Here is a 26,788-nt window from a genome sequence, read left to right as displayed (position 1 = left end):
TTAGTTATCATTACTTACAGGGACAATTCTACGCTTTTATCAAAATGTAGTTTAGCTACTATTTATATGAAAAGTATGAGACACGACTTTAATTTGAAATTTAAGACAAAAAAATAACAAAATTTTAATTTTTTAACATATGGCAACCAAATGATTAGTTGGTTTTTGTTTGAATTTATTTATTTATTTTATCAAAACAACTCTCTTGAGCATGGAATTGCCCTAGTGTATTATACAAATAGAGTGCTCGATGTTCTTAAAGAACAGAGCAGTAAAAATTAGTAAAAACACTTATCTAATTAAGACTGTCAAAGAAAATTAGATAAGTGTTTATATATATATATATATATATATATATATATATATATATATATATATATATATATATATAATCATATATTATATATATAATCATATATTATATATATGTATATATATATATATATATATATATATATATATATATATATATATATTTATATATATATAAGCATATATTATATATATGTATATATATATATACAAGCAACTTTTTTTAGTTCAACTGTTCCGTATAAGCAACTTATTTTTTTAAAGCTAAATATTTGAGTTAAGTTTAGGCTAATTCAGAAGTAAAATCAGATGTTCACAACAACATAACATCAAATTATAAAAAATTCTGTTATTGGAATGTGTTTTGTGCTGTCAGTATTGAAGTGAATTTCTCTTAAATAAAATAGTTACTTGAATTCTGTTAGTTTCTGTTAGGTTATAAATTAATTAATATTTTTGTGCTTTAAATTCAGCCATAGAATTTGAATGAGAAGCAAAAAGACATTCAATATTTTTAAAAAATTAACTATCCATTTTAAAAGAAATTGAAAATGGTGAGAAAACAAAGGACATTGGTAACGAATATTAAATAAATTTACAATAAGTAGAGTAAAAGAAAATTTAGAAGAATGTGCAATCGAAGCGTATATTGTGTAGTAGCAACCGAAGCTTATATTGTGTAGTAGCAACCAAAGCGTATATTGTGTAGTAGCAACCGAAGCTTATATTGTGTAGTAGCAACCAAAGCTTATATTGTGTAGTAGCAACCGAAGCTTATATTGTGTAGTAGCAACCGAAGCTTATATTGTGTAGTAGCAACCGAAGCGTATGTGAATCAGAGTAAGATTAAGCAAATGAAGGCAATAAAATATAGTGATATTGACAACTCAGTGTTTTCTTGGTTCTTGGAGCGGCAACAATTAAACAATTTAGTTCCAAATGAAACAAAATTAAAAGCACTTGAAGTAAATAGATTAAATAATGGACCTGAAACATTTTTTGCAAGTGATGGATGGTTAACGAAATTTTAAAAATGCTGCGGTTTACAGATTTTGTCTGTTTGTAGACAGAGTATGTCTTGCAATGTGAAGCTAGCAAATTCATTTAAAAATAAATTTTAAAATTATATTGCTGAAAATGGCTTTTTGCCTAAACAAATATATAATTGTGACAAAACTGGTCTCGTCTATAAAAGCTTGCCCAATAAAACTAATGTTATAAATTTTGAAAAATCTGCTGCTGGAAGAAACGCAATTAAGGAAAGAGTAACAATTATGCCATGCATAAATGCTGCAGGTATGCATAAATTAGATTTGATAATCAGAGGGAAATCGAAATCTCCTCATTGCTTCAAAAATATGAATTTGCCAGTATATTACAAATCATCCAAAAACGCTTGGCAAACACACACTTTTTAATGACTGGTATAATGATATATTCATTTTAATGACTGGTATAATGATATATTCAGTTTCTAAGTGTTGAGTTACCTTCAGTAACTCAACACTTAGAAACTGAATGTAACTTTAGTTTCTAAAAGTTGAGTTACCTTCATTAACTCAACATTTAGAAACTAAAAACCTTATCGTAAAAGCCCTTTTTTTAGTAGATAGTGCAACTTGCCATGGTCTGAGAATAATTTTACTGATAATTCAAATTTCAAAGTTATTTTTTTTCCCCCTAATAACACATAATAATAACACACCATTATTGCAACCACTAGATCAAAATGTTTTTTGTTACTAAAAATAAGCGAAAAACATGAACAAATATATCTAATTGTCTTTGTTTGTTTTGGCAATTAGTCCTGTACTAAACCAAAGATTTATTAAAATTTGATTGTTTAATTCTATTTTTTTTGATAAAATTATTAACTACGCTTATATGATAATAATAATAATTATTATAATAATAAAATGTTTTCTTTTGCAAAATAAAACTGAATTTATTTATTCTACACAGTTTAGTTAGTAAAAGAAATAACGGTAAATATTTTTATACTCCTTCTTTCCCTATAAGCAACTTTTCCCAATAAGAAACTTTTTATTGAAATGGGTTCAAGTGAGTTGCTTATATAGAGCGTTCACTATATATATATATATATATATATATATATATATATATATATATATATATATATATATATATATATATATATATATATATATATATATATATATATATATATATATATATATACATATATATATATATATATATATATATATATATATATATATATATATATATATATATATACATAGTTATATATATATAGTTATACACTGAGGCATATTCGTTTAGACGCATCTATTTTTTTCTCTTTGTCTTAATTTTTTTCTTTGAATTGTCAACTGATATGCATGCAAGTTATTATCAAAATAATTGTTGTGTTGTGGGCTAATAAAAATCACAAAAAAACTTTTCTATGTGTATTAATTAACATGAGAGTATGTTTGACATACAAAAGTACATTTCTTAATTGGAATATATCTATAGACGCAGTCATATTTTTGACATTAAAAGACGGAATTAGTAATGCCTATGTCCTCCATTACACTGGATCACCTAAAAAATTCTGCCTTTCATTGACTCTACTAGTCGTTGAAGTGTAGTTTGAACCAACTCGGACCATGTTTCAAGGATTTTACACTTTAACTCAGTAACAGTTTTAAATTGGTGTCCGGCTGCTTTAGCGTCATAAACTTTTCTTAATAACATTCCCCACACGTTCTCGATTGGATTTAAGTCCGGGCTACAAGCTGGCCATTCGAGAATCGGGATGTTGTGGTCTTTAAACTATTTCATAGAATGCCTAGATATGTGAGTTGCAGCATTATCTTGCTGAAATATGGCATTATCGTCCATGTTTTCATTCATATAAGTTATGAGAACATCATCCAACATTTCTGTATACTTTATCAAGTTCATTTTAGGGAAACAACAATACAGAGTCATTTTTCCTGAATAAGAAAATCTACCCCAAACCAATCAACTTCCTCCTCCATAATTTTGTTTTGTTTGTGGGTAATTTATTCCTCTTAGATCATGCCAATAACAACTGTAAGAGTCCGGACTATCTAAATTGAGCTTTTTTCATCTGAAAATATTACGTTTTGCCACTCATGAGTCCAATGCATATGGTTTTTAGCAAACTGTAATCTAGCAATTTTATGGTGTTTTTTTAACATTTGTTTTTGGTGTGGTTTCTTCCACTTTACGTTTGGTTTTGTACGTAGAATATGTGCAACATGTTTATTGGTGACAGGCAATAATAATTTATCCTTTATTTGTGTTGCATTCGATTTATTTTTGGTTGCTTAGAAGCGAATTCAATTAGTTTGCCAATTTGTTAATACTTTGTTGCCGTTTGTTGCTTTTTTTACACTGTAATTGTCACCTTTTGCAATGTAGTTTCGTACAACATGGTCAGATCTTCCAATTTTTCTTGCTATTTCTCGTATAGAAAGTGCTGGTGAGATTTCTGAGTCACGATATAAATTAATTTGTATTTTTTCAGTATCTGTCAAATACTTTCCTTTAGGCATTTCGTAAAATGCAATAAAAATGATACTGGAAGAGCAAAAGATCAAATTACACTAAAATTTATCAATTTATTTGTGTAAAAGTGATTAAAAATCAATAATTACCGTTATTAACCTGATTGCGTCTATAGATATATTCCAACTAAAAAATGTGCTTTTGTATATCAGACATACTCTCATGTTAATAAAGACATATAGAAAAAATTTTTTTGTGATTTTTATTAGCCCTCAACACAACAATTATTTTGATAATAACTTGCATGCATATCAGTTGACAATTCATAGAAAAAAATTAAGACAAAGAGAAAAAAATTGATGCGTCTAAACGAATATGCCTCAGTGTATATACATAGTTATATATATATAGTTATATATACATAGTTATATATATATTTAGTTATATATATATAGTTATATATATATATATATAGTTATATATATATATATAGTTATATATATATATAGTTATATATATATATAGTTATATATATATATAGTTATATATTATATATATATATATATATATATATATATATATATATATATATATATATATGTATATATATATATGTATATATATATATGTATATATATATATATATGTATATATATATATGTATATATATACAGTATGTCAAAAAAGTCTATCACCCCCTGTTGATTTTTCAATAAAAACAAAATTTTATATGCCTAAATTTAGATTTTTGACCTCAATTTTTTTTTTTTTATATTGAATTTATTTTAAAAAACATTTTTATAACAAGAAATTAATATTCTTATATTTAAAACAAAAATTATCCACTAAGTTAGAAAAAGTGTAAGTCAAAAAAGTGTATCACCCCGTAATCATTTTTTAACTTTTCTGTTGTTTAAATTAGTAAAATTGTGGAAAATAAGCCAAAAACAATCAAATTTGATTGATAGAAGTTATTCTAACTAATTTTTTAGCAAAGTTTGTTTTCTTTTTAGGTTCTTAATAAGAAAATTATGGCGAAAAGATATGAAATTTATGAATCAGTAAAAAAACTGATCCTGGGACACTAGAAAAGTGGAAAAGGATATAAAACTATTTCTAAAATAGTCCATGTTAAGCCTAATAGTGTAGGAAATATCATTAGAAAATATAAAAAAATGGGTACTGTTAAAAATTTGCCAAGAAAAGGACGCCCAGCTAAGACTACTTAACGCATTGATAGAGAAATTATTCGAAAAGTTGAACAAGATTGAGGATTATCTGCACCAAAGCTTGCGAAAGATTTACAAACAGATCATGGTGTAACTGTAAATCCTCAAAATGTTCGCAATCGCTTGAAAAATTGAGGTTTTGTAGGTAGAGTTGCTCCAAAAAAGCCTTTTTTGAGTAAAAAGAATCAAGAGAAAAGATTGGCTTGGGCTAAGAAACATTCAAAGTGGACTATTGACCAATGGCATAGAGTTTTATGGTCTGATGAAACAAAAATATGTTTGTTTAATTCTGATGGTATCATACGCAAATGGAGAAAAAATGGTGAATGCCTAAATCCTAAATGTATGAGACCAACTGTCAAGCATGGGGGAGGTGACATTAAGCTCTATTATAAAATTTCAATATAATATATATTTCTAACTTATTTTTTCCTCTTATCATAGGTTAAATGATGGTTTGGGGCTCTTTTGCTTGGAGTGGTGTTGGCGAACTCGAATTCATCGACGGAATAATGACAAAAGAGGTTTATACTGACATTCTGAAGTGAAAACTGAGTTCAAGCGCCAGAAGTGCTGGTTTATCTCGTAATTTTATCTTTCAACAGGATGGAGATCCTAAACACACATCAAAGTTAGCTACTGAGTGGTTAAAGAAAAACTGTATTAAGATGTTAGATTGGGTTCCTCAGTCACCAGACCTAAATCCGATTGAAAATTTATGGAATTTTTTTAAAATTAAAGAAGCTGATCAAAAACGATCCAGTTTGTCGCAATTAAAGGCAATTCTCATTGAGGAGTGGGAAAAATTTGACACACAATGGCTTAAAAACTTAGTAAATTCAATGCCTAAAAGATGTCTTGCAGTCATCAAAGCAAAAGGCGCACAAATAGACTATTAATTTTATATTAGCAAAATAATTATATAAGGGGTGATACACTTTTTTGACTTACACTTTTTCTAATTTAGTGGATAGTTTTTGTTTTAAGTATAAGAATATTAATTTCTTGTAATAAAAATGTTTTTTGATATAAATTCAATATTTAAAAAAAAAATTTGGGTCAAAAAACTATATTTAAGCATATAAAAATTTGTTTTTATTGAAAAACCATCAGGGGGTGATAGACTTTTTTGACATACTGTATATATATATATATATATATATATATATATATATATATATATATATATATATATATATATATATATATATATATATATATATATATATATATATATATATATATATATATATATATATATATATATATATATATATATATATATATATATATATATATATATATAGTTTAGATAGCTAACTAGTTAGCTATATAAACTCTATAATCTCAAACATTATTATTAGGAAAAGAGAAAGGTTTACTGAAGTTCGTGCAATATTATTTTTTGATCTCCTTTTTGTTTTCACAACAATATGCAAACTTTTCAAAAATGAACAGTTACAAAATAATTTGATTCACCGCTAACTGAAGATTTATATTTAAAAAATACAATAAAATAAACTAAATACGCAATATTGTAGAACTTATTATAAGCTAAATAATTTAATATTAAAAGGGGTTATTTATTACGATGGAGTTTAGAAATATTTAAGCCTCCGGTTAATTCATTTCGCCATATTTTAAAACAATTTAACTACCGGGGTTAATTTATTTAGAAATAGATTAACCGGAGAGTTAAGATGTTTTAACCGGGAGTTAACTTTTCGGGGAGTTACTTCATTTCGCGTCACCGGCCTATGAATAGCTTTATAATTTTTTTTGAAATTATTTTCTTATTAACGAAAAAAAAGAAAAAAAAATTTTTTTAAGTATAAATCCCATAATAAAAGAAGATTTTTAAAGTTGTATCTTAAAATCAACTCTTATATCTTTTTGCTACATCTATATCAACGTATATTAAAAAAATCTTTTGTTTATTTTTAGAATCACGTTGATGATTTGAAAGAATCAAAACAGGGTAAAATTTTATTTTTCATTGCCTTATTCTGTTTTTGTGTGTGTAGTTATTTTACATGACTTTCATTTTCTATTCAAATCAGCTAGTAAATTATATTTGCTAGTTGGCGCTCAGATATCTGAAGCTCTTTTTAACTTATTGTTATTATCTATTTTGACGGCATCTGTTGATGATCGGCGAACAGTATTCGCGATTCAAAGAATTTTTTACATTTTAATATTTAGAATGTTGCTTATTACACCAACATTAAAAGCATTAATTAAAAACACATTTTTTTCGTATCTTCGGTTTAACAATCATGATGCGTCATCCTTTCAAAATATTCGCCTGCGTAAACAAAGGGTTTGTCATATTTTGAAGTTTTTGATAAAACAATTATTCTTAATCTAGGTGATAAATCTTTTTTTTTTTCGCAATTGTAGCTCATTAAACTAAATAAATTGACGATCAAAATGGTAGACAAATAGTCTCCTGACTTGAAATTAGTTTATCTTGAATAATTGTTTTATTTTATAATTAATAATTATGATTTAGACAAATTATCAATGTAAAAAAAAAAAATTTTTTCAAAAAGAATTATATCGCGGAACAGGTTCTAGAAAAAAAATTTTTTTTTACTTATAAATCGACACTTTTTGTTTTTTTCCGCTATATATTCACTTTTTTACTAATTCCTTATTGATATCTTGTATGTCGTTTCTGCATCATTTTAAGAAGTTATATTTTACCTAGGCCGTCAGAAAAGGTTTCTTACATAATATTGACTTGTAATAGTGTCCCTTTTTCAAAATAACCCAAACTACATCTTCAAAACAACACATGTTATTTTGAAGATGTAGAACGTGTTTTTCAGCTCCAACTTGTCGCATCTTACTATAATTCTTGGACTTTCACCCAACTAGCGTAAGCTGTGTTTTTTTAAATAAAACCATGACTCATCTCCTATTTATAACATTACATAGACGTTTTTTTATTTTATAAGAAACTAATGCAGTACTAGTTTCTTATTAAAAAATTTCACGGTGGGCACTGGTCATGAAAATCATAAAAAGTCATAGAATTTCATTTTGTCATTGAAGAAGTCATGGAATTCTTACATCTTCATTGAAAAAGTCATGAAATATCCATGGAACTTTTTTAATTATTTTTATGATATTTGCAAACAAAAGTATTAGATGTCTAATCTAAGACCTTTTTGGAAGAAAAAAACGAAAATATTTTTTCAAACGTTTTGGAACCTTCTAGCAATTAGTTTTTGCTCTACATCTTTTTAGTGACCAATTAAAATTAATTAAAATTGACCAATTAAAATTAAAATATTGCAGATGAAGTACGTATATTGCCAAAATAGATAAACAAGTCAAGTATTTTAAGTTAAAACATCCAGTCATGTGTTCAGTCATGGATAAGACAGGGTTCAACTATGGATAATTTGTGGACATTACGAACGGTGGAATATTAAAAGACATTCGTGGTATGACACAAAACTAGGAGAATATCGTGTTCTGCTTAAGAACAAATCCGCGGATTATATTGCATTAAATGATATTGATGAAATTCAGATAATTTTAAATGACTAACTTTAAAGATTTTATCTTATCCACATGTTTTCAAATTGTATTTCATTTACTTTTTCTCTCTTTTAATAATCTGAAACTCTTGAAAAACTTTTAATACTAGATTGAGAAATTCGGGAAAATAGAAAATAAGAAATTTTCTAGTATTAGTCATATGAGAAACTAAACAAATGGCTTAGTTTCTTATATAAAAAAAATGTAGTCTCCAGGATTGTTTCTGAATAGGGCAAAAATTTTCTTACATGACTTAAGTTTATTATTTTGATTTTGATCAGTTAGCTCTTGGGGTATCTAAGCCGGTACTAATTTTTTTTTTTTTAAGAGAGTTGTGAATGATTTCATTGGTTTTATTGTTCAATTATCCCATGTGTTGCATGAGGGTTTTCTTCAATAATGACGTGCACACGTTCGATATTCTCAGCTGTATACATGATTTTAAGATGCCCTGAGCAGTGATCTACGAGACTTTTTCCAAACTTTAAATAGAGCTTTTTACAATCTATAAATAGAGCAGCCCATTTGGCAGCTGTTCTTTACTTTGGTGCTTGGTCACCAGGAGCTAATACAATTTAATTGGTTGCGCTGAATCTTCAAGTAGAGCACGTGTTTTAATATATGCTTGATATTCGATTTTTCCAGTTTTAAATTGTTTTTTTTTTTTTTTTAATGTGTTTTATAAAATTTGAATAGCTTTTTAATAATACACATTCAAAAAATTTCAACAAGTACATTAAATGCTCATAATTAAATGCAGTTTAATTATGAACATTTTATTTTTCATTTTTACACTTTAGTCACTATGTAAAGATGTTTATGTAAGTTTTTGCATTCTTTATTTAGAATTTACAAAACCTGCTCAAGAAAAACCTAAAAAAGGCTTTGCGACAGCAAAACAACGTCTTGGTAAACTTCTAAATTTACATAAAACTGGTTCAAGATATATTCGAAAATAGATTTGCTTCATTTTAAAACAATATGGTTATTTATGTTGAAATTTAAGTTAATATGTATATATAAATAAATTATATTTCATCAAATATTGAGTGTATATTATATTAGAATTCGATGATAAACTTCTTTTGTGGTTTATTTTTTTATGAATGTATCTTTTTTATCATCTTTAGTTAAGTATTTTTATTTATAAATAATTTTTTAATTATAAAAGGAATCTACCGTTCCTGGTAGATTGCTGTTAGGTAGCAACCCTGTTGCTAGTGAAATAATCAATTTGTCTAAACTAAAAATCCCATTAATCGCCACTCCGTTACGGTTTTACCCATCACCACACGTTAATTATTATCTTACGCATGTGTACCTGAACATAGCGCTTTATACTAATATCTAAGCATCTGCGTATCGTTATCGAAATATCAAAACTAACCGATATTTTTTACGATAATGGGTTTCGATATGAATTGCTATGATCCGATATGTTTCGATATGATTCCGATAAAATATCATTTGGGTTTTGATATGCACGATATCAGTATCGCTTTTAGCGACAAATATCGCATAATTTATCGCTAAAAAATTTATAACGATATTTTTTGAGTTTCGATATGATTCGATACGTTCCGATAAAATATCGTTTGGATTCAATATTTTACAATATTTTGTATTAGATATAACTAAATGTTAAATTGTTTATATTAGATATTTTACAATATTTTGTATTAGATATAACTAAATGTTAAGTTAAGTTATTTTGCAATATATTTTCTCAATTTATTGATTAAAATATTGATAAAAATTAATAATCGCCTAATTTTTAATGCCATTTTTTAGATTAAATTGTTAAAAACGGCTCAGGCGGTTAGGAGAACAATCCAACTGTTTAATTTTTTTTAAATAAAAACATACCGTGGGTGTGACCTAACAAAGTCCTATGCTTTAAGAAAGTAATTTAAGAAATGGCAAATTTAATTTAAGAAATGACAAATTTCGTCCTATAAATTTTGACCTAATTTAAAAAATGACAAATTTCGCATATATAAAAGAAACATTTGCGGAAAATAATTTTGTTGTTCTAACTTGATATATGGGGTCATGATGATTTCCTAATTATATTGATGTTTTAATCGTTTGTGGGTAAATCAATTTTTAATTACAACAGTTGTAGTAATTTTTGATTGAAATCACGTGACAATTGAATCAAGTTAATATTCTCAAATCATTCTTTAAGCGATCATCAAATATTAAAATATTTTCGCATGCTCTATTTTTTATCAAATCATGTTACATACTGATCGTTTAAATGCCTTATATCCCATAAATCAGTACAAAAACAAATCTATTTTATTTTTTCAAATATTTATTTATTCAAACAAATTTGAATGATAAATAAATGTCATAGTTATAGAGTTTTTGAAGATTATTGTTATTATTATCAAATATATATATATATATATATATATATATATATATATATATATATATATATATATATATATATTATTATCAAATATATATATATATTTATACATTATTTATACATTACATATATATATTATATATATATTATATATATATATATATATATATATATATATATATATATATATATATATATATACATATTATGTATGAAACCTAAAAACAAATATAATCTTCGAATTAATAACAATCTTACTGCCCCTTTTTGCCATAAAAGCAAAGACCAGTTTTTTGTTTCTTATCGAGGTCCTTATCTCTGGAACAAAATAGTCTTACCAAATTTTGATTTTTCTACCCAACTGACTTTTGCTTCATTCAAACAAAAACTTAAAAGAATTATATTTTCAATTGAAAATATTTTGATTTATTTTTAATTGTTTTTTTGTTTTGTTTGTTCGTTGTTGTTCTATTTTGTATATTTTATTTATTTTTTAATCTTGGCTTTTTAAAATTTTATCTTGGTTTTTACATGTTTTTGCATAAAGTTGTATTATTATTTCACTTGAGACATTGTATTTTTATCAAAAATTAACCATATATTGTAAAGGGCTTCATGACAAGATCCACATGATCTTCTAGAAGTCCTGTCGTTACTAATGTAAAAATTGTAAAAAATATATATATATATATATATATATATATATATATATATATATATATATATATATATATATATATATATATATATATATATATATATGTATGTATGTATGTATGTATATGTTAATAATTTTGATAGTTGTTTACAACAACTATCAAAAATTGTTTACTTTGGCAATTTTACTGTTACTTTGGCAATTTTAAGTTGATCAGGGAAAACTCCTTGGCTAACGCAATACGAAAGGATTTTAAATAGAATATTGTATGAATTTATATAAACATTTCCTTTCATACCGTCGAATCCTATTGCTTTATTTGGTTTAATCGTTTTGAAAGCAGCTTCAAATTCCTTATAGGATATTTCAATGCAATTAAGATTTGTTGTTTTTTGAGGTAAAAATTCAAAAGAATTACCAGTATACGGAATAGTTTTTGCTAAGTTAGGCCCTGCTAAAATAAAATGCTTATTTAATTCAACTGCAATATCGCTTGAAGCATATAAAATTTTATCATTAACTTTAATACCGTTAGGCAAAGCGCCTGATTTAGTTTTAGCTTTACGAGTGATTTCTCTTAAAACTTACCAAGTGCGTTTTGAGTTTTTTTTTTTTTTTTCAAGTAAGTCAAGATAGTATTTTTTTTTTTTTAAATTTATTCTTTGTCTTTCGAACTCTCTAGTATAATTTTTGTAAATGGTTTTATTTTCAACTGATTTGGATTTCATGTACTTAATATATAATTTTTGTTTAATTGTGGAAGATTTTCTTAGTTACCTCGGTTATCCATAGGGGTGTTCTTTTTTTAAGTTTTTGGTTTATTTGAAGTTTAGGAAAATTTGCGTCATAAATATCATAGAATGTTTTAAGAAAATTGCTATAAGCTAAGTTGGCGTCCTGAAAATGATCAATATAGTGCCAATGAAGCATTGATAATTGGTCATTAAATGATGCTAAATTTGCTTTGCTATAAATGCGTTTACAAAAGCTATTTTTTTTATTTAGTTTAAATTTAGTATCTGTATTTATGGAGAAAAAAATCGAAAAATGATCTATGATATCGCATTTAATGATTCCTTTTTTAAGGGAAACGCTCCGTTTAAGTCATTGTAACGCTCCGTTTAAGTCATTGTAAACGCTCCGTATAAGTCATTGTAAAACTCTTTAATGTTGTATTTGACGTGATACTGTAAACAATCAAAATCAAAATCGCCAATTAAATAGTTTAGTTTCTTTTCGTGGTTACTTTTTTTTTAAATAACTTTTTGTGGTTTTGGTTACGGTTTCAATTACGGTTCTACTGAACCGAAATTAAATAGCTAATTGTAATAAAAACGTTTTTAAAAACTCTCTGGGAAAAAGTTTTTGAATACTCTTTAAATTACTTAGATAAACATTATAAGGCTCTTAAAATAAATATTTTTTTATAAGGAAAGATGTTAAAATTTTAATTTGAAATTAAAGTATTAAAATTGTAGTTGAACAACATTTTGAAGAGTGCCAAGGACTGAAATTTGGAATCACTTTGATGAAGAGGTCAGTACTACACCTGATGAAGAGCGACTACTGCAAAATGTTAGTATTGTTTTGCAATTTGCAAGTTGACGGACAGAAACACATCAGGCATGAGATCACATTTGAAAAGCAGGCATCCTGTTCAGTTTGCAGCCTTGGAGAAAAAGCACCATGTTCCTTTTGATGAGTTAGAACAGGTGTAATAAAATTTAGAAACGTTTTTACTTTTTTAATTTAAATATTAACTTTTATTTTCATATGTGTTAGTTATTATTACTATTACAATACCAAGATTTAACAAGACTTAACGATAAATATCAACAACTTTCAATAAATGCTGATGAATGTTTTAATATTAGGTATTTTAAACAGGTTTCATATTAATTTTTAGACCTACAATGAAGACGAGGCTTATTAGCAAGTCCGAGATGATAAGATGCCAACAGTGTTGAGCAGTAAAGTTAAACAAGGAAGACTTTGCGGACCATCAGCAGAAAAGGTTCAAAATCTAAAACATTGGGTAAAATACAAGCCACAAGACCGTGAATAGCTTAGAGGAGACATTGAAATTGTCAAGTTTTTGGCCCGTTTAAATTTGCCATTCTCTTTGGTTAAACATGAAGCTTTTAAAGATTTTGTTCACTACTGGAACCCAAAAATGAATGTGAAGGCTGCAACAACATACTCCCGGTTCAAGTATGCAAAATTTTAATTGTTTTAAATAAATTTTATTTTGGGTTGGGGAGTCAATTCAATGGGAATTCCAAGAGAACTAAATTTTTTAAAAAGCTACTTTTTTAAGACCAATCCTCACCAATTTTTTTTTGTTTTTCTTAGTAAGTAACCAAATTGATATGTAACGAGAAATGCCAATAATAACTAATTTTTTATTTTAATTTTAGGTTGCTGTTGTTGTACAAAAATGTAAAAATCTGTGTGGATGACATTCTAAAGGAGGAATTACTAAAGATTGCTGGATTTGCAATCTCAACTGACCTCTGGCAAAGCAGAAACAATGATGCATACCAAGCCAGTACATTGCACTATGTGAGTGAAGACTTCCGGTTAAAGATGTTTGTGATTGGAGTTTTTCCGTTTTCCGGACAACATACAGCTGAAGTCATTGCTCTTCGTCTGGATAAGTATGTTTTAGTATTTTATTTTTATTAGGTTAAATGTTTCTGTAAATTAAGTTAACCGTTTGAATTATTTAGATAACTTTTTGTTACAAAAATGCAAAACCCGCCATTTAGTTTAAAATTAATGGCACAAATTAATACTTTTATTTATATCTAAAACAACAACTAAAGTATTAGTTTGTAATTTAAAATATCAAAAAGCAAACAACTAATTTTACTTTGCTTTTCAGGAATGTCTCAGAGTTGGCCGAAAATAATGGAGTTTCGTCCGTTGTGTGTGTCAATGATTCAGCCGCTAATATGAAGGCGGCAATTAACAAGTGCAATTTTGTAGATGCATCTCTTTTGTGTGCTGATCATCTTTTGAATTTGGCAGTTGAAGCAACTGTCAAAGAAACAAAAGGTTTTGACATTTTGGATCTTCACGAAGCAATTCAAAGAGCAATTGAATTAAGTTCAAGATGCCACAAGTCATCTTTATCTGAGCAAAGAACTAAAAAAGAGGTAACTAGTTTTTAGTTTAACATCCTTTTTAGCTTTTATAGCAATTTAGTTTATAGTTTAATACAATACAAGCGCAATATAAACTTCTCAGTTCACTTTGTGTGACAAAATTTTTCTAATGATAGCTATCATTAATAACTGATAAAATGTTAACACTTAAAAAGTAAAAACATATAACATAGTTAATATCAGTTTTTAATAATAGTAAATAGTACTAATCACCTTTTATGTTATGTTTCTTATAATTCTATTTTAATTTTTAGCTAAAGCTGTTGCTTGATGACAGTGATAATGTTGGCAAGGATAAGTTAAAATTTGTGAAAATCATCACTCCCGTGAAAACACGCTGGAATTCAACTTTTATGATGTTGGAAAGCATTGTAAAAATGCGTCGTATCCTCAGCTCCATTAGAGACATTCCTGGTGGAAAAGTTGACACCAACAGCACAAATATTTCACCAAAAATCGGTGGAAAACTTGGATGTTCGTTTTCCGGACACTGGTTGTCAAAATCTTTTTTACTCTGTTGCCAACTTGCTTAAACCACAAGGGAAGAGCTCTGAAAAAACTGGGTGGATTTGATGAAGTCTATGAGGCACTGATTACTCAATCCAATGCTTATCAGGAATGGATTGCTGCAACAAGATTATTTAATGAACGATTACATGCTGAAATCCAAGGTAATGTTTCAGAAGATGATCCTTTCTATAATGTTGGAATGGAAGAAGCTCCTGCACTTATGACTTCCTATTCAGGTCCTGCTCTACCTGCAAAGTTGGACATTGTCACTGAGTGGGAAATATTTCAAAAACTCCCAGGGGTTGTTGGTGTGGACGTGATGGAATTTCGGAGAGCAAGTATGTACAAATTTCCTTTCCTTGCTCAAGCTGCTAAAAAAGGGCTATGTGTACCTGCTTCCTCAGCATCTTCAGTAAGAATCTTTAGTGCCGGTGGTGGAATCGTCTCTTATAAAAGAACAAAGTTGCAGCCTGAACAAGTTGAAAAATTGTTGTACATTCAGCAAAACCCTAAAATACAGATCAAAAGATGGTTTCTAACCAGTCAGGATAAAAAAGAAGATTTGTTTGAAGAGACTTCTACCAATGACTCTGAGAATTCAGTTGCTTCAAGTCAGGGACCTTCTACTTCAGCTCTTACATCAGCAGTTAAAATGGATGACTAACTTAAATTGGTTCATTGCCTAAGTGGCGTCATTGGTCTATTTCACTGCTTAGAGTTTATAAAATTTGCCACATAGTGATGTAGTGATTTCAATAAACCTTGTCTTTGAGATTAAATTTTAATCTTTTTCTTATATTAAGTCACAAACACAAACCTTAACATGTTAAACATGTCAAGCCAACAATTTATCAAGTAAAACATTGTTATTTTTTGTTTTTAGTTGTTTTTTGCTTCAGCTTAAGTCTTAAATAAATTAAAAAATCAAAATTACCAATAAAGTTTTGTTTATTTCTTTTTTTACATTAAATAGTTCACTTGTCAGTAATTTTATAAAGTTATGATATGAGTTATGATATGAGTTACGATATTTATGGTAATTGAGCGATAAATATCGTAATGAATCGATAAATATCGAAACTTTATCGTGCAAATTTTTTGGTTACGATATTATCGTAATATAAAAAAACTTACGATACGCACATTCCGATATCTTATCGTATCATCATTTTTACTAATCACAGAAAATTTTCTGTGATCATTGTCAAATTACTCCCACTGATTCTGGCTTTTATACTGCCAGAAAGGAGAAAAGATATGACTAAATGTTGTTTTTGCACAGATACAAAAGAAAGGAAAAGGTGAGATCATCAAGAAAAGCAAAAAAAGAATGTAAAAATTATTTTTTTTAAATAAAATATAAATTATTAAGACGTTTATTGAATGATATGGTTAGACTTTTTATGCCATACGTCTGGTATTTTTATAAATTATCTGGAAAGTTGCTGTGAACCACGGAAATAAATAAAAAGTGTATTAAATTGAGAATATGGAATAACTTAAGAGAACAAATTGAGAGAATGAAATAAATGCAAAAAGAAATGAGAATTTGAACAACCCCTAAAAATCCTTCAAATTAAAAAAATAATAATAAAACTGGGGTCTGCGCAGCAGATGAGATTCCATGGTATTTTACATCTATGCGCGACCTCAAACGGAAATAATCACCAAAAGTTTTCCTTAATGTAAAACTTTTGGTGAAACTATATAAATTATTTCCCTTTGTTTTTCTAACTATCAACATGTTTTATTATTTAATGGTTTTTCCCTCATTAACCTTATTTAACGGTTTTTTCTCCAACGACTCTTCAATAAAAGTTATTATAATTTAACGTGTACTTCAACACGTGTAAAGCATAAGTAAACATTTAGATTATACCAAGATAGTTTATAAACACATAACTGCACGTTTATAATAGTTTGTTACGCAAAATATTAATCTGGTTACCACTTATAACACAAACAAAAACATATCATAAAAAATAATCTGAACTATATTATCATTTTAATATAAAAACAATACACTAAAAAACCACGTTGTGACACAAAGTCCATCGCTTTATATGCTTTATCTTATTGCAATGAATAAAATGTGTTATATATGTATGTTGTCTTTTAAAATATACATAATAAAAACTGAACTGTTTTTGGATTTAGCTGCTTTTTTAAAGAGCTGACATTTTCTGAATATAGTAAAACTTGTTGTTTTCTTATTTATTCAAAGTTTTTGTAGACATTTTATTAAAATTTATTGTTTCTAGTGTTATTTAAGTTTTCATGATATTTTAATATAGCTGTTAGTACAGGTGATAAATCTATTTTTCAAAAAAAAAAAAAAAAAAGAGTTGCTCCAAATTAAAAACAATTATCACCTGGATAAATCTGGCAACAAGATAAACGATTTTATTTAAAAACATAAAAGGGAACAATTTATCGTTGTTAATATTTATATTTTGTTTTCGTTTGATACTTTTTTAATTATGTGATAATAGTTTAATTTGATATTTAATAATAATTGAATAAACTTTAATAATATGCATTTAAATGATAGCGTACGTTTTGGTGACGTCAAATTGTTTGTTTGCCTGAATATCAATCCTACAACCACCAGCGTTTTTAAGAAATTCTTTTGTTTCTGTGCAATGTTTGTCCGAATATCAATCCCAAAATGCTTTAACTTTTTGAACAAATTTTATTATTAGACCTAGAGCGATACGCTATTAGGAAGACCTTTTCTTTTAAAGAAAATCTAATTTTCATTACTTAATTTTAAATTCTTTGGTAGCCAAAGTTTAGGTGGACATTGCAAATAATGTGTGAAAGGTTCAACAAAAAAAAAAAAATGTATTTTCATTCATGATAAACAAATGCCTAGAAAAACAGAGCTTATAAAAGTGACAAAAAAGTTGATTTCTTTTTATAAGAATTATTTACATAATTTAGATGATTTTATTTTATTGATCTATTATAAAAGAAACAAGATAAATCAAAATCTGTGTGTAATGCTGCTTGATATAATTTTAAACTAATTTAGCGAAATATTCTTCTCGGCAACAATGTTTGGAAAACTTTTCCACAAAAATTGTTTGTGATTCTGAATTGAATAAGAACTCAGTTTTGAATAAGATTTTGACACAACAAAGTTGTTTATGAAAAATTTTGTAGAATACTTATGGTGTATTTCTTCAAAATAAGTTTTACAACTTTTTGGAGACAGTCCACATTTTGTTTTAAACATGTAAAACTAGGTAGATGTTAAGTTTAAGAATATTTAAGTCCACGTAAAAGAGGTTCACAAAGAACATAATATTAAATGTTTTTTTTTTATTGCGAAAAGTATTAATCTCTGATAATGTAATTTTTTTATAATCTAAATAAAGGCTCTTGGCAACCACCTTACTATACGTGCTATAAACACCTCGTGTATATATCCTATATAAACCTCTTCAAGTTGTCCTATTTCACTACGACTTCAAGGCATTTATTTGAAGTAATATTTACCAAAAAAAAACAAAGCTATAATCTGAACCCTTTTTTTTTTACACTTTAACTCAAACTTAACTTAAATACTCTTTCACCATTTTTACATTTGAATTCTAAGCAGCATTTCCGCATTTAGTCTTTGAGTAGTTTTTATTTTCAAATGTTTTAATTAATTTTAAAACATATTTTTTCACAAATTAACTTTTATCATTACAACAGATCAGTAATTTTTGAGAATAACAAAAAATTGTGACACCCTACATTAGTTAGCACCAAGCATTGAAACTTACTTCTAAAGTGTTTTTTTAATTTTAGTCATTTAGATTGTTACTAATTATTTAGTCACTTAGATTGTTACTTATTTGTGATTTTTTTTCATACAGCATTATATATTGCTTATGTAATGTTTATAAACTGAATCTATTAAACCTGATAAAATTAAAAAAAACGCAAAAAGTTCTTTTGCGTGTTTCATTTACAACCATAAAGTAGCAGTTTCGAAACTAAATACCGGATTGATAAATATTGATAAATAGTACTATCGAAACAGATTGTCAAAATATCAGTTTAGAAAATACTAACCCTCTGTTTTTTTTTTGTTTTTTTTTTTGGTGCCCTAAGAAGTCCTAACGGTCTTGTCACAGAGCACCGCGGAAGTGTATTTAAACAGGAAGTTCACGCCTCCTTCCTTACCGTGACGCGAAAATATGTCCAGAGCTCGTTTCGAACCTGGGTCTCCTGCTTATAAAGCAAGCGTTCTAACCACTGCGCCACGGCGGCACGGTTTTGAAGTTTTAAAACAGTAATTACTAAATAGTAAATAGTTTCGATAAATGTTGCTAACCAACATAAAAAACAAAAACAAATAATACTCAAAAAAATTATTTAGGTTTGTGCAATTTACTTAACTGACTTGAATTCAACTCCAGTTTTTAAGGAAGTTACGAGCAACACAAGTTGCGTGCATACTTTTTTAAAAAGACAGTAACAAATATTTTTTACTAACATAACAAAAAATTGATTGTTTTTTTTGAACGTCGTTTTCAATGTAGTTAATATAAGTTCTTTGTCTTGTTTCACAAACAGCAAAGCTTCTGGTCCGCAGAATCCGTTTATTCACTTATTATTAATCTTCATTGAGCGATACACAGCAAATTCTTAAATCCATTGTCTATAGTTTAAGAAATGTATTCCTTGTTTTAAGAAAAATATTTTTTAATAAGAAATGCAATTTTGCTGTGTATTGCTTTTTTAAATTGAATATCACCCAGCAAGCACACAACGTTGAAACAACGTTGAAATAACGTTGATCAACGTCGATCAACGTTATTTCAACGTTGTTTCAACGTTGTGTGCTTGCTGGGCAGGGCCGACGACACGGGTTTTGAAGCGGAGGAGCATAATCGTCAATTTTTAAAAAAAGATCTCTATAACTAGAATTTTCTGTAAAAAGAAAAAACTGGGGGGGGGGGCACGCGAAACCCCGGGCTCCCCGGTGTCGTCGGCTCTGAATATCTCATAAATAAAAGTATATAAAAATTTTTTTTCTAATTTCAAAATTGAATTAAAACGTGGGCTTTTTATTAACTAGCAAAATTTGTGTATCTTCCAGAACTTGCAACGTTAAGTATTTATTTGCAACAATGTCGAGTATTTATTCGTGTACTTTATTATTAGAGCCTGGCTACCGTCGTGTTTTATTTAATGCTTTCAGTATTATAGGTACAGTTACTATAATTGATTGTATTGAATAAATAAATAAATTTTTTTTTTGCCGTTATAACAATCGTGAATTTCAAATAATCCCTTCTAAGATTTTAAAGGCTTTTTTAATGATTAAGAAAAAAAATTCAACTCTGTTATTCAAACTTAGCAAAGATAGTTTGATAGGATTTTCTTAAATAAATTTTAGTAAACGTATTAAAAAAAACAATACTTTTTTGCACGATATTGAAATACAGAACTGCATTAAAAATTTTCAAGCCTATAAAAATTAAACTAGAATCGAATTTTTAAAAGTATTTTTAATTTTTTTTTTAATTCATTTTTAGAAATGTTTAGTTTTTCACATTTACAGCCAGGGAGGCTGCTGAACCACAAATCTACTGATTTCAAAGCCAGCATCTAACCACCGCACCATGGGTGCTAAAATAAGTGGGGTTTTTTAATACAAATTTGTTTTGATTTCTTTATATTTAAAAGAAAAGATTGGTAGTTAATAAGTTAATGTCATACCACAATGATTGGCTCGAGTTGGAAAAAAAACACACTATATCTTGAGTGCTTCGAGTACTTGCATAAGGTGATTATTTGTTCCCGTGATTAAAAATACATTAAGATTAGAGGGGTGTAAACGGTATTGTTAAAGTATGAGGAAAGCATGCAAGCAAGTTTTTAAATAAAATAGATTCAATAGAGACATTCTGTAAAATTGACGTTTTAAAAGATATTGGTTTTTTAAAATTGAGTTCAAATTGCAAAAATTTGGCTCAGGCAAAAATAAATGTTAAAACTAAATTTTTTTTTTAATACGTTTACTAAAAATTTATTTAAGAAAATCCTATCAAACTATCTTTGCTGAGTTTGAATAACAGAGTTGAATTTTTTTTCTTAACCATTAAAAAAGCCTTTAATATAAACACTTCTATATATGCTAATAAATTCTATGTAATGCTTCCATGAAATAAGTATGATTGTGAATTGCACAGGGTGTGTAATTTGTACAGGGTGTGTAATTTGTTCAAAATTGAGGGAGAAAAGAATTATTTTAATAAAAATTTTCAGTAAAAGAAATTTAAATTGATTTAAATTAGGAGCTATTTTGAAAATAAAATGCAGTTTCACAAAAAAACTTTCGTTATATTATTTTCAAAAAGTGCTACGTCGCGGAAATAAAAATTGTGAGTTTATTTCGTTTCCAAATTTTAGATACTAAAATCTACCATTTATTTAAATATTTGATCTAATAATAGACACTTGGTCCTAAATAATAGATAGAAAAAATATTAATTTTTGTTGTTGTGCGCCTATACGTATGGATAAGTATATAGGCTATAAGTATATAGGTTTCCAGTTTTTATTGATCTCTCCAAATCAATTTATTCAAGCTTAGTGCCTTATGAAAACTCCTAATTGACTGATATTTTTTAGTCAAATTTTTGTTATTTTTATTAATATATATTTGTTATTACTATTACTATTTTGTGTGTGAAGTAGAGGCAAAATCTTTGGCTCCTTTTTGATTAAAATCAGTAAAAACAATTTAAAAATAGGATTTAACCCCGCACCACTTGTTTTCACAGAAGAAAAAAAAGTTTCTTTTTAAATATGCTATAATAAATGTTTGTACGATGTACTTATGTTGTATTGTTATATGTCTAGCTTTATTAACGGGTTCTTGAGTTCCAGGAAACTGTTTTGTTTGGCTATTATTGTTATTAAGAACAAAATTGTTTTTTAAACTTTTTTTTTTTGTAAACAAATAATACCGTGGAAAAGGCTAGTTACGGATAAATCCTAATTGAAAAGCGTTTTTTCTAACGGGAACAAAGTCATATTTTACATTTTTGTTTTTTTTCATGGTTTACATTTTAGATGCTTCAAGAAAAATTAAAAAAACTATTTATTAGGTGAATTTTTTGAATCTCATAAATTTTGTAATTTATTTTTCAATAAAAAAAATCTTACTGTTGAAAAAAATAAATATTGGAAAAGTTTTTTAAAAAATTTATAGTTTTTTAATTCAAAACTGCTATTTTTCTAGAGCGTTTTCTAAAAGGTGCTAAATCTATTTTGAAAAATAGACATTTTAAAAATAGATTTAGGCCTCTTCAATTACGGAAATTTATAAAAAACGTCGTAAGAATTATTATTTGGAATTAATTTTTTTTTAGACAAAAATCAGAACAAACCATGTAAACTAACCAACAAAACAAGGTATAAAAAAAAATTTATTGCGCTATTAAGTTAAATTATTATATGCATTATTGCGCAATTAAGTTAAATAATAATTTGCAACAAAAAAAAAAAAAAAAATTGAATTAAACCATTAAGTACCGTTAAAAGTTAGAAAAAATAAAAATTCCGGAATTCCGGAATTTTTATTTTTACTAACTTTATATAAATTATATAATATTTTTTATACTTTTCAATATTTTTTTCAATATAAATTAATGTTGGTAATGTTGGTACATTACCTAGAGAAAATGAAAATTTTTTCCATAAAAATCGGTGTATATTTTTACCTATTTTATATACCTCCTTGAAATTTTTTAGTCGGCAAATGGGACGCTGGAGTCGGAAAGACTGGATCTATAGATGGCAGTCGGCGAACGAGGACCTTTTTATTTTTTTAGATCTTAGTCGGCAAAAATAAATTTCTTGGCCTTAATGGGCAAAAAACAGATATGTCGACCCCCCCTCCATCCTTCCTTTATCTCTTTGTGACGGTCCTGATTACAGAAAAAAATCGTTTTTTTTATATATTAGTAATATCGAAATAAATTTTTTTATATGTATAGTTTGACTTGTCTTTTCTTAAAGTTTATTTATCAAAATAAATAAATAAAGTTTATTAAATATTTATTGAAATATTTCCGTAATTAATCATTATTAGGGTATATGTTATATATAAAATTGTATTGTCAATTTCACCTTAAAGTTTTTTATAAGTGTGTTTATATTTTAACGAAAGAAAAAAAAAGTTAACAAAACTTTTTTTTTTTTTTCGATTAAATGTAAACATAAAAAATTGTGGTTTCGTTAATAACGCTTGTATTTGTGCTTCTCATTTTAGAATAAATTCAGATTGCTGAATACCAATTGGTTATTTAGAACAATATTTACCGCCAACAGGTATTCCAGGCAGAGTATTTGCACAAAGCATGTGTTAATAAGGCGTGCAGTGAAGCACGGCTGCTGGAAAAAGACGCACGTTTGATAGCACGCACGTTTTTAACAAATTCGAATAATTTTTAGAATTTTAGAAATGTGACGCAACTTTATGTGTTTTTGATTGAGTAAGAAGCCACTAATCTATCATAAATAAAAAGCGCACACGCAATTCACACTTTGTAATTAAATTTATAAGGCTAGTGATAATTAAACATATAAGTGTTAGATATTATAATAAAAAATGGTGTTTTTTACGTCTATGAAACTTGGCGATAAGTTAGCTGTAAGTTGTATTAGTGTAAACTATAATAAATCAAATAAACTGAATTCGTCTGTTAAACTGGGTTCGCTAATTTTTTAGTTTTAGTTATTGTATAATGCACACACAAATTTATATTATACACATTATAATACACACAGCGCTTATGTATAAAATGCATATATTCATATATGATACGCATGTATGTAATATAATAATAATAATAATAATAATAATAAAATAACAATAATAATAATAATAATAATGATAATAACATTAATAATAATAATGATAATAATAATAATAATAATAATATATATATATATATATATATATATATATATATATATATATATATATATATATATATATATATGTATATATATATATATATATATATATATATATATATATATATATATATACATATACATATAATTAGGGTGTTTCATATTTTATAAATTTTTGAAATTGAACTCGCGACTCGATTTATAAATTGACCATTTATATGAAAATAAGTTTGAGCAAAAAAAATATATATATATAATTTTTAGAGTCCCCGCCAGTTTGATTTTGGGCAAAAATGTTGGGTGTTTTAAACGCCTGGCGCGGACCTTAAGATTTATCCTATAAAATTTTTTATTCTTTTAAATAATATATGATGGATTGAATATTAATTACATAAAAGAAGCATGTTGAAATAATTAAGAAATTATTCTACGGAATCTTCTAAAATTGGTTAAAGAAAAAAAATTTCTTTACAAAAACCTATTTTATAACTCGGAGGTTTAACTCGGATCTTAATTTTTTCAACATGCTCTTTTCATTGTAATTAATATTCAGTCCAACATATATTATTTAAAAGAATAAAAAATTTTATAGGATAAATTTTAAGGTCCCCGCCAGACGTTTAAAACACCCAACATTTTTGCCCAAAATCGAACTGGCGGGGACCCTAAAAATTATATATGTATATATTTTTTTGCTCAAATTTATTTTCATATGAATGGTCAATTTATAAATCGATTCGCGAGTTTCATTTCAAAAATTGATAAAACATGAAACACCCAAATATATACTTATGCCAATAGTGAAAGCGAAAGAATCTTTCAGTCAAATTATTCAAGCGTGAGAAATTTGTTTGCATAACGCAATATTAGGCGTTATTTAGTGAATTCTTTGTATTTGCACAACACTATTTTAAAATAATTTCTGGCTGCTTTCACTAACATTAATCTTCCATATTTACAAGCTTTTTGTTTGTAACTCAATACTTCTCTAAAAAGCCACAACTCGGAAAAAAACATGCTTATGTTTATATAAAAAAGAGCTTAATGCAAATTAAAAAAAACAACGAGCTCTTCAAATTTATGTTTACAGTTTCTCTCTGTCTAAAATACTTTCAATTTTTTTTTTTTTTTTTCTTTTTTTGTGTGGTTATTAAGATGCTTCCAGAAGTCCGTACATTCTTATCACAGAGCACCGCAGAAGTTCTCGCCTCCTGTCTTACCAATGTCGCTTATTGGGCAACAGCCGGCGTTAAACCTCGGGCCACCCGGTTTTTTTCTTGGAGCCAGAACTCTAACCACTGTACCACGGCTGCATGTAATTCTGCATGTAACTCCTGAAATTATTTACTCTACGGTATTGATAAAAAAACACATGTCAGATATAAAGTAGGGGGTGCACGACTTTTCTAGGGAAATCTTATTCTTAATTAGTCAGGATATTTGGACCCTGTAGTTGGCAAGTCTGGACTTTTTTTGGTTATTTAGGTGCTCCAACAAGATCTGAGAGCACCGCAGAGTCGCGTTGATGCTTTCTTCCTTCCCATGTTGCATATTGATCTGGAGCCGGCGACTAACAACGATCCTCTTGGTTTTTCCTGATCTTGGCAGTCGGCAAATGTCAACCAACGAGGTCGTTAGTTTGTTTTTAGGCGTTAGTTGGCAAAAACTAGATAAGTTAATCCCCCCTCCTTTTTTTTAAAAAAAATCTTCCGAGCTACTATATATATTATGCTACTACTACTACTACTACTACTACTACTACTACTACTACTACTACTACTACTACTACTACTACTGCTACTGCTACTACTACTACTACTGCTACTATATATTTACATAGGCGTGGAAATAACTTCCAGACATGAAGCAAACTCTATGTCTAGAAGCTAGCTCAATTTTTGTTAATTTAGTTATAATTCAATAAAGTATGAGTACATATAAAAGTTTTTCTCTTTTATTATTTAGAACAAGTTCTGATTACCGTTTGTAATTGATGATTTGAAAATACTTGTTTTTATATTAAATAAAATAAAATATAAAATATTATTCGTCATATCCGGCTGGATACTAGATAGTAAAATGCCTAGGAAACTCAATCGAATTTTTGGACGGATATTATTCCTGGTACATCTCTGGTTTTTACGCAAAAGAGCACAGTAAAAAACCTTGGTTTTATTAGTTTTGCACTGCGCTCTCCTACGTAAAACTAGAACGATGGTAATTTTAGCGAAAAGGGTTGGTGCTTGATTTTTGCTAAATTCAGTTAATTTAATTGCCCAAAAAAATGCGCACAAAACTGGGTGTATTTTTTGGGAAATAAGAGCCTTGCTTAACTGGTTTGATAACTTTTGTATTTAATTATCTTAATTTTTGTACTTTTATCTTAACTTGTACAAACTGAACCTTTCGATATGTACCTTTTTTTTTCTTAGGTTGCTCCACTCCTTGCGTGTATTGGCACTGCAATGACTTTAGCTGTTGCATCATCAATTCGAGCCTTTAGAGCACCTGATGTCGTGTAAGTCTTATTTTTAAAATAATTCATTTCTAAATAGTAATA

At 27.3% G+C, this 26,788-nt stretch overlaps 2 protein-coding genes across 5 annotated transcripts in view; both read left to right on the top strand.

The window, feature by feature from the left end:
- Nucleotides 1-9,742, top strand: part of LOC100202527 (lysine-specific demethylase 7B) — a 67,809-nt gene extending 58,067 nt beyond the window's left edge. For 3 of the 4 annotated variants that reach the window (XM_065818241.1, XM_065818239.1, XM_065818238.1), the window contains 2 exons: nt 6,987-7,020; nt 9,438-9,742. In XM_065818241.1, coding sequence (XP_065674313.1) covers nt 6,987-6,997 — 11 coding nt within the window. In that variant the 3' untranslated portion in view covers nt 6,998-7,020; nt 9,438-9,742. The remainder of the gene's footprint in view (nt 1-6,986; nt 7,021-9,437) is intronic. The other variant, XM_065818240.1, reaches the window with a different exon arrangement.
- Nucleotides 9,743-23,805: 14,063 nt separating this feature from the next.
- LOC100206043 (NADH dehydrogenase [ubiquinone] 1 alpha subcomplex subunit 4-like 2) overlaps nt 23,806-26,788 on the top strand; it is a 3,833-nt gene continuing 850 nt past the window's right edge. Inside the window, exons 1-2 of the mRNA XM_065817375.1 lie at nt 23,806-23,962; nt 26,661-26,746. Of these exons, the coding sequence (XP_065673447.1) occupies nt 23,921-23,962; nt 26,661-26,746 (128 nt within the window). The 5' untranslated portion in view covers nt 23,806-23,920. The remainder of the gene's footprint in view (nt 23,963-26,660; nt 26,747-26,788) is intronic.

This window comes from Hydra vulgaris, chromosome 14 (assembly GCF_038396675.1).
Source record: "Hydra vulgaris chromosome 14, alternate assembly HydraT2T_AEP".
Lineage (NCBI taxonomy): Eukaryota > Metazoa > Cnidaria > Hydrozoa > Anthoathecata > Hydridae > Hydra > Hydra vulgaris.
Note: the sequence above shows the minus strand (reverse complement) of the source record. Positions and strands in the feature narration are given on the sequence as shown.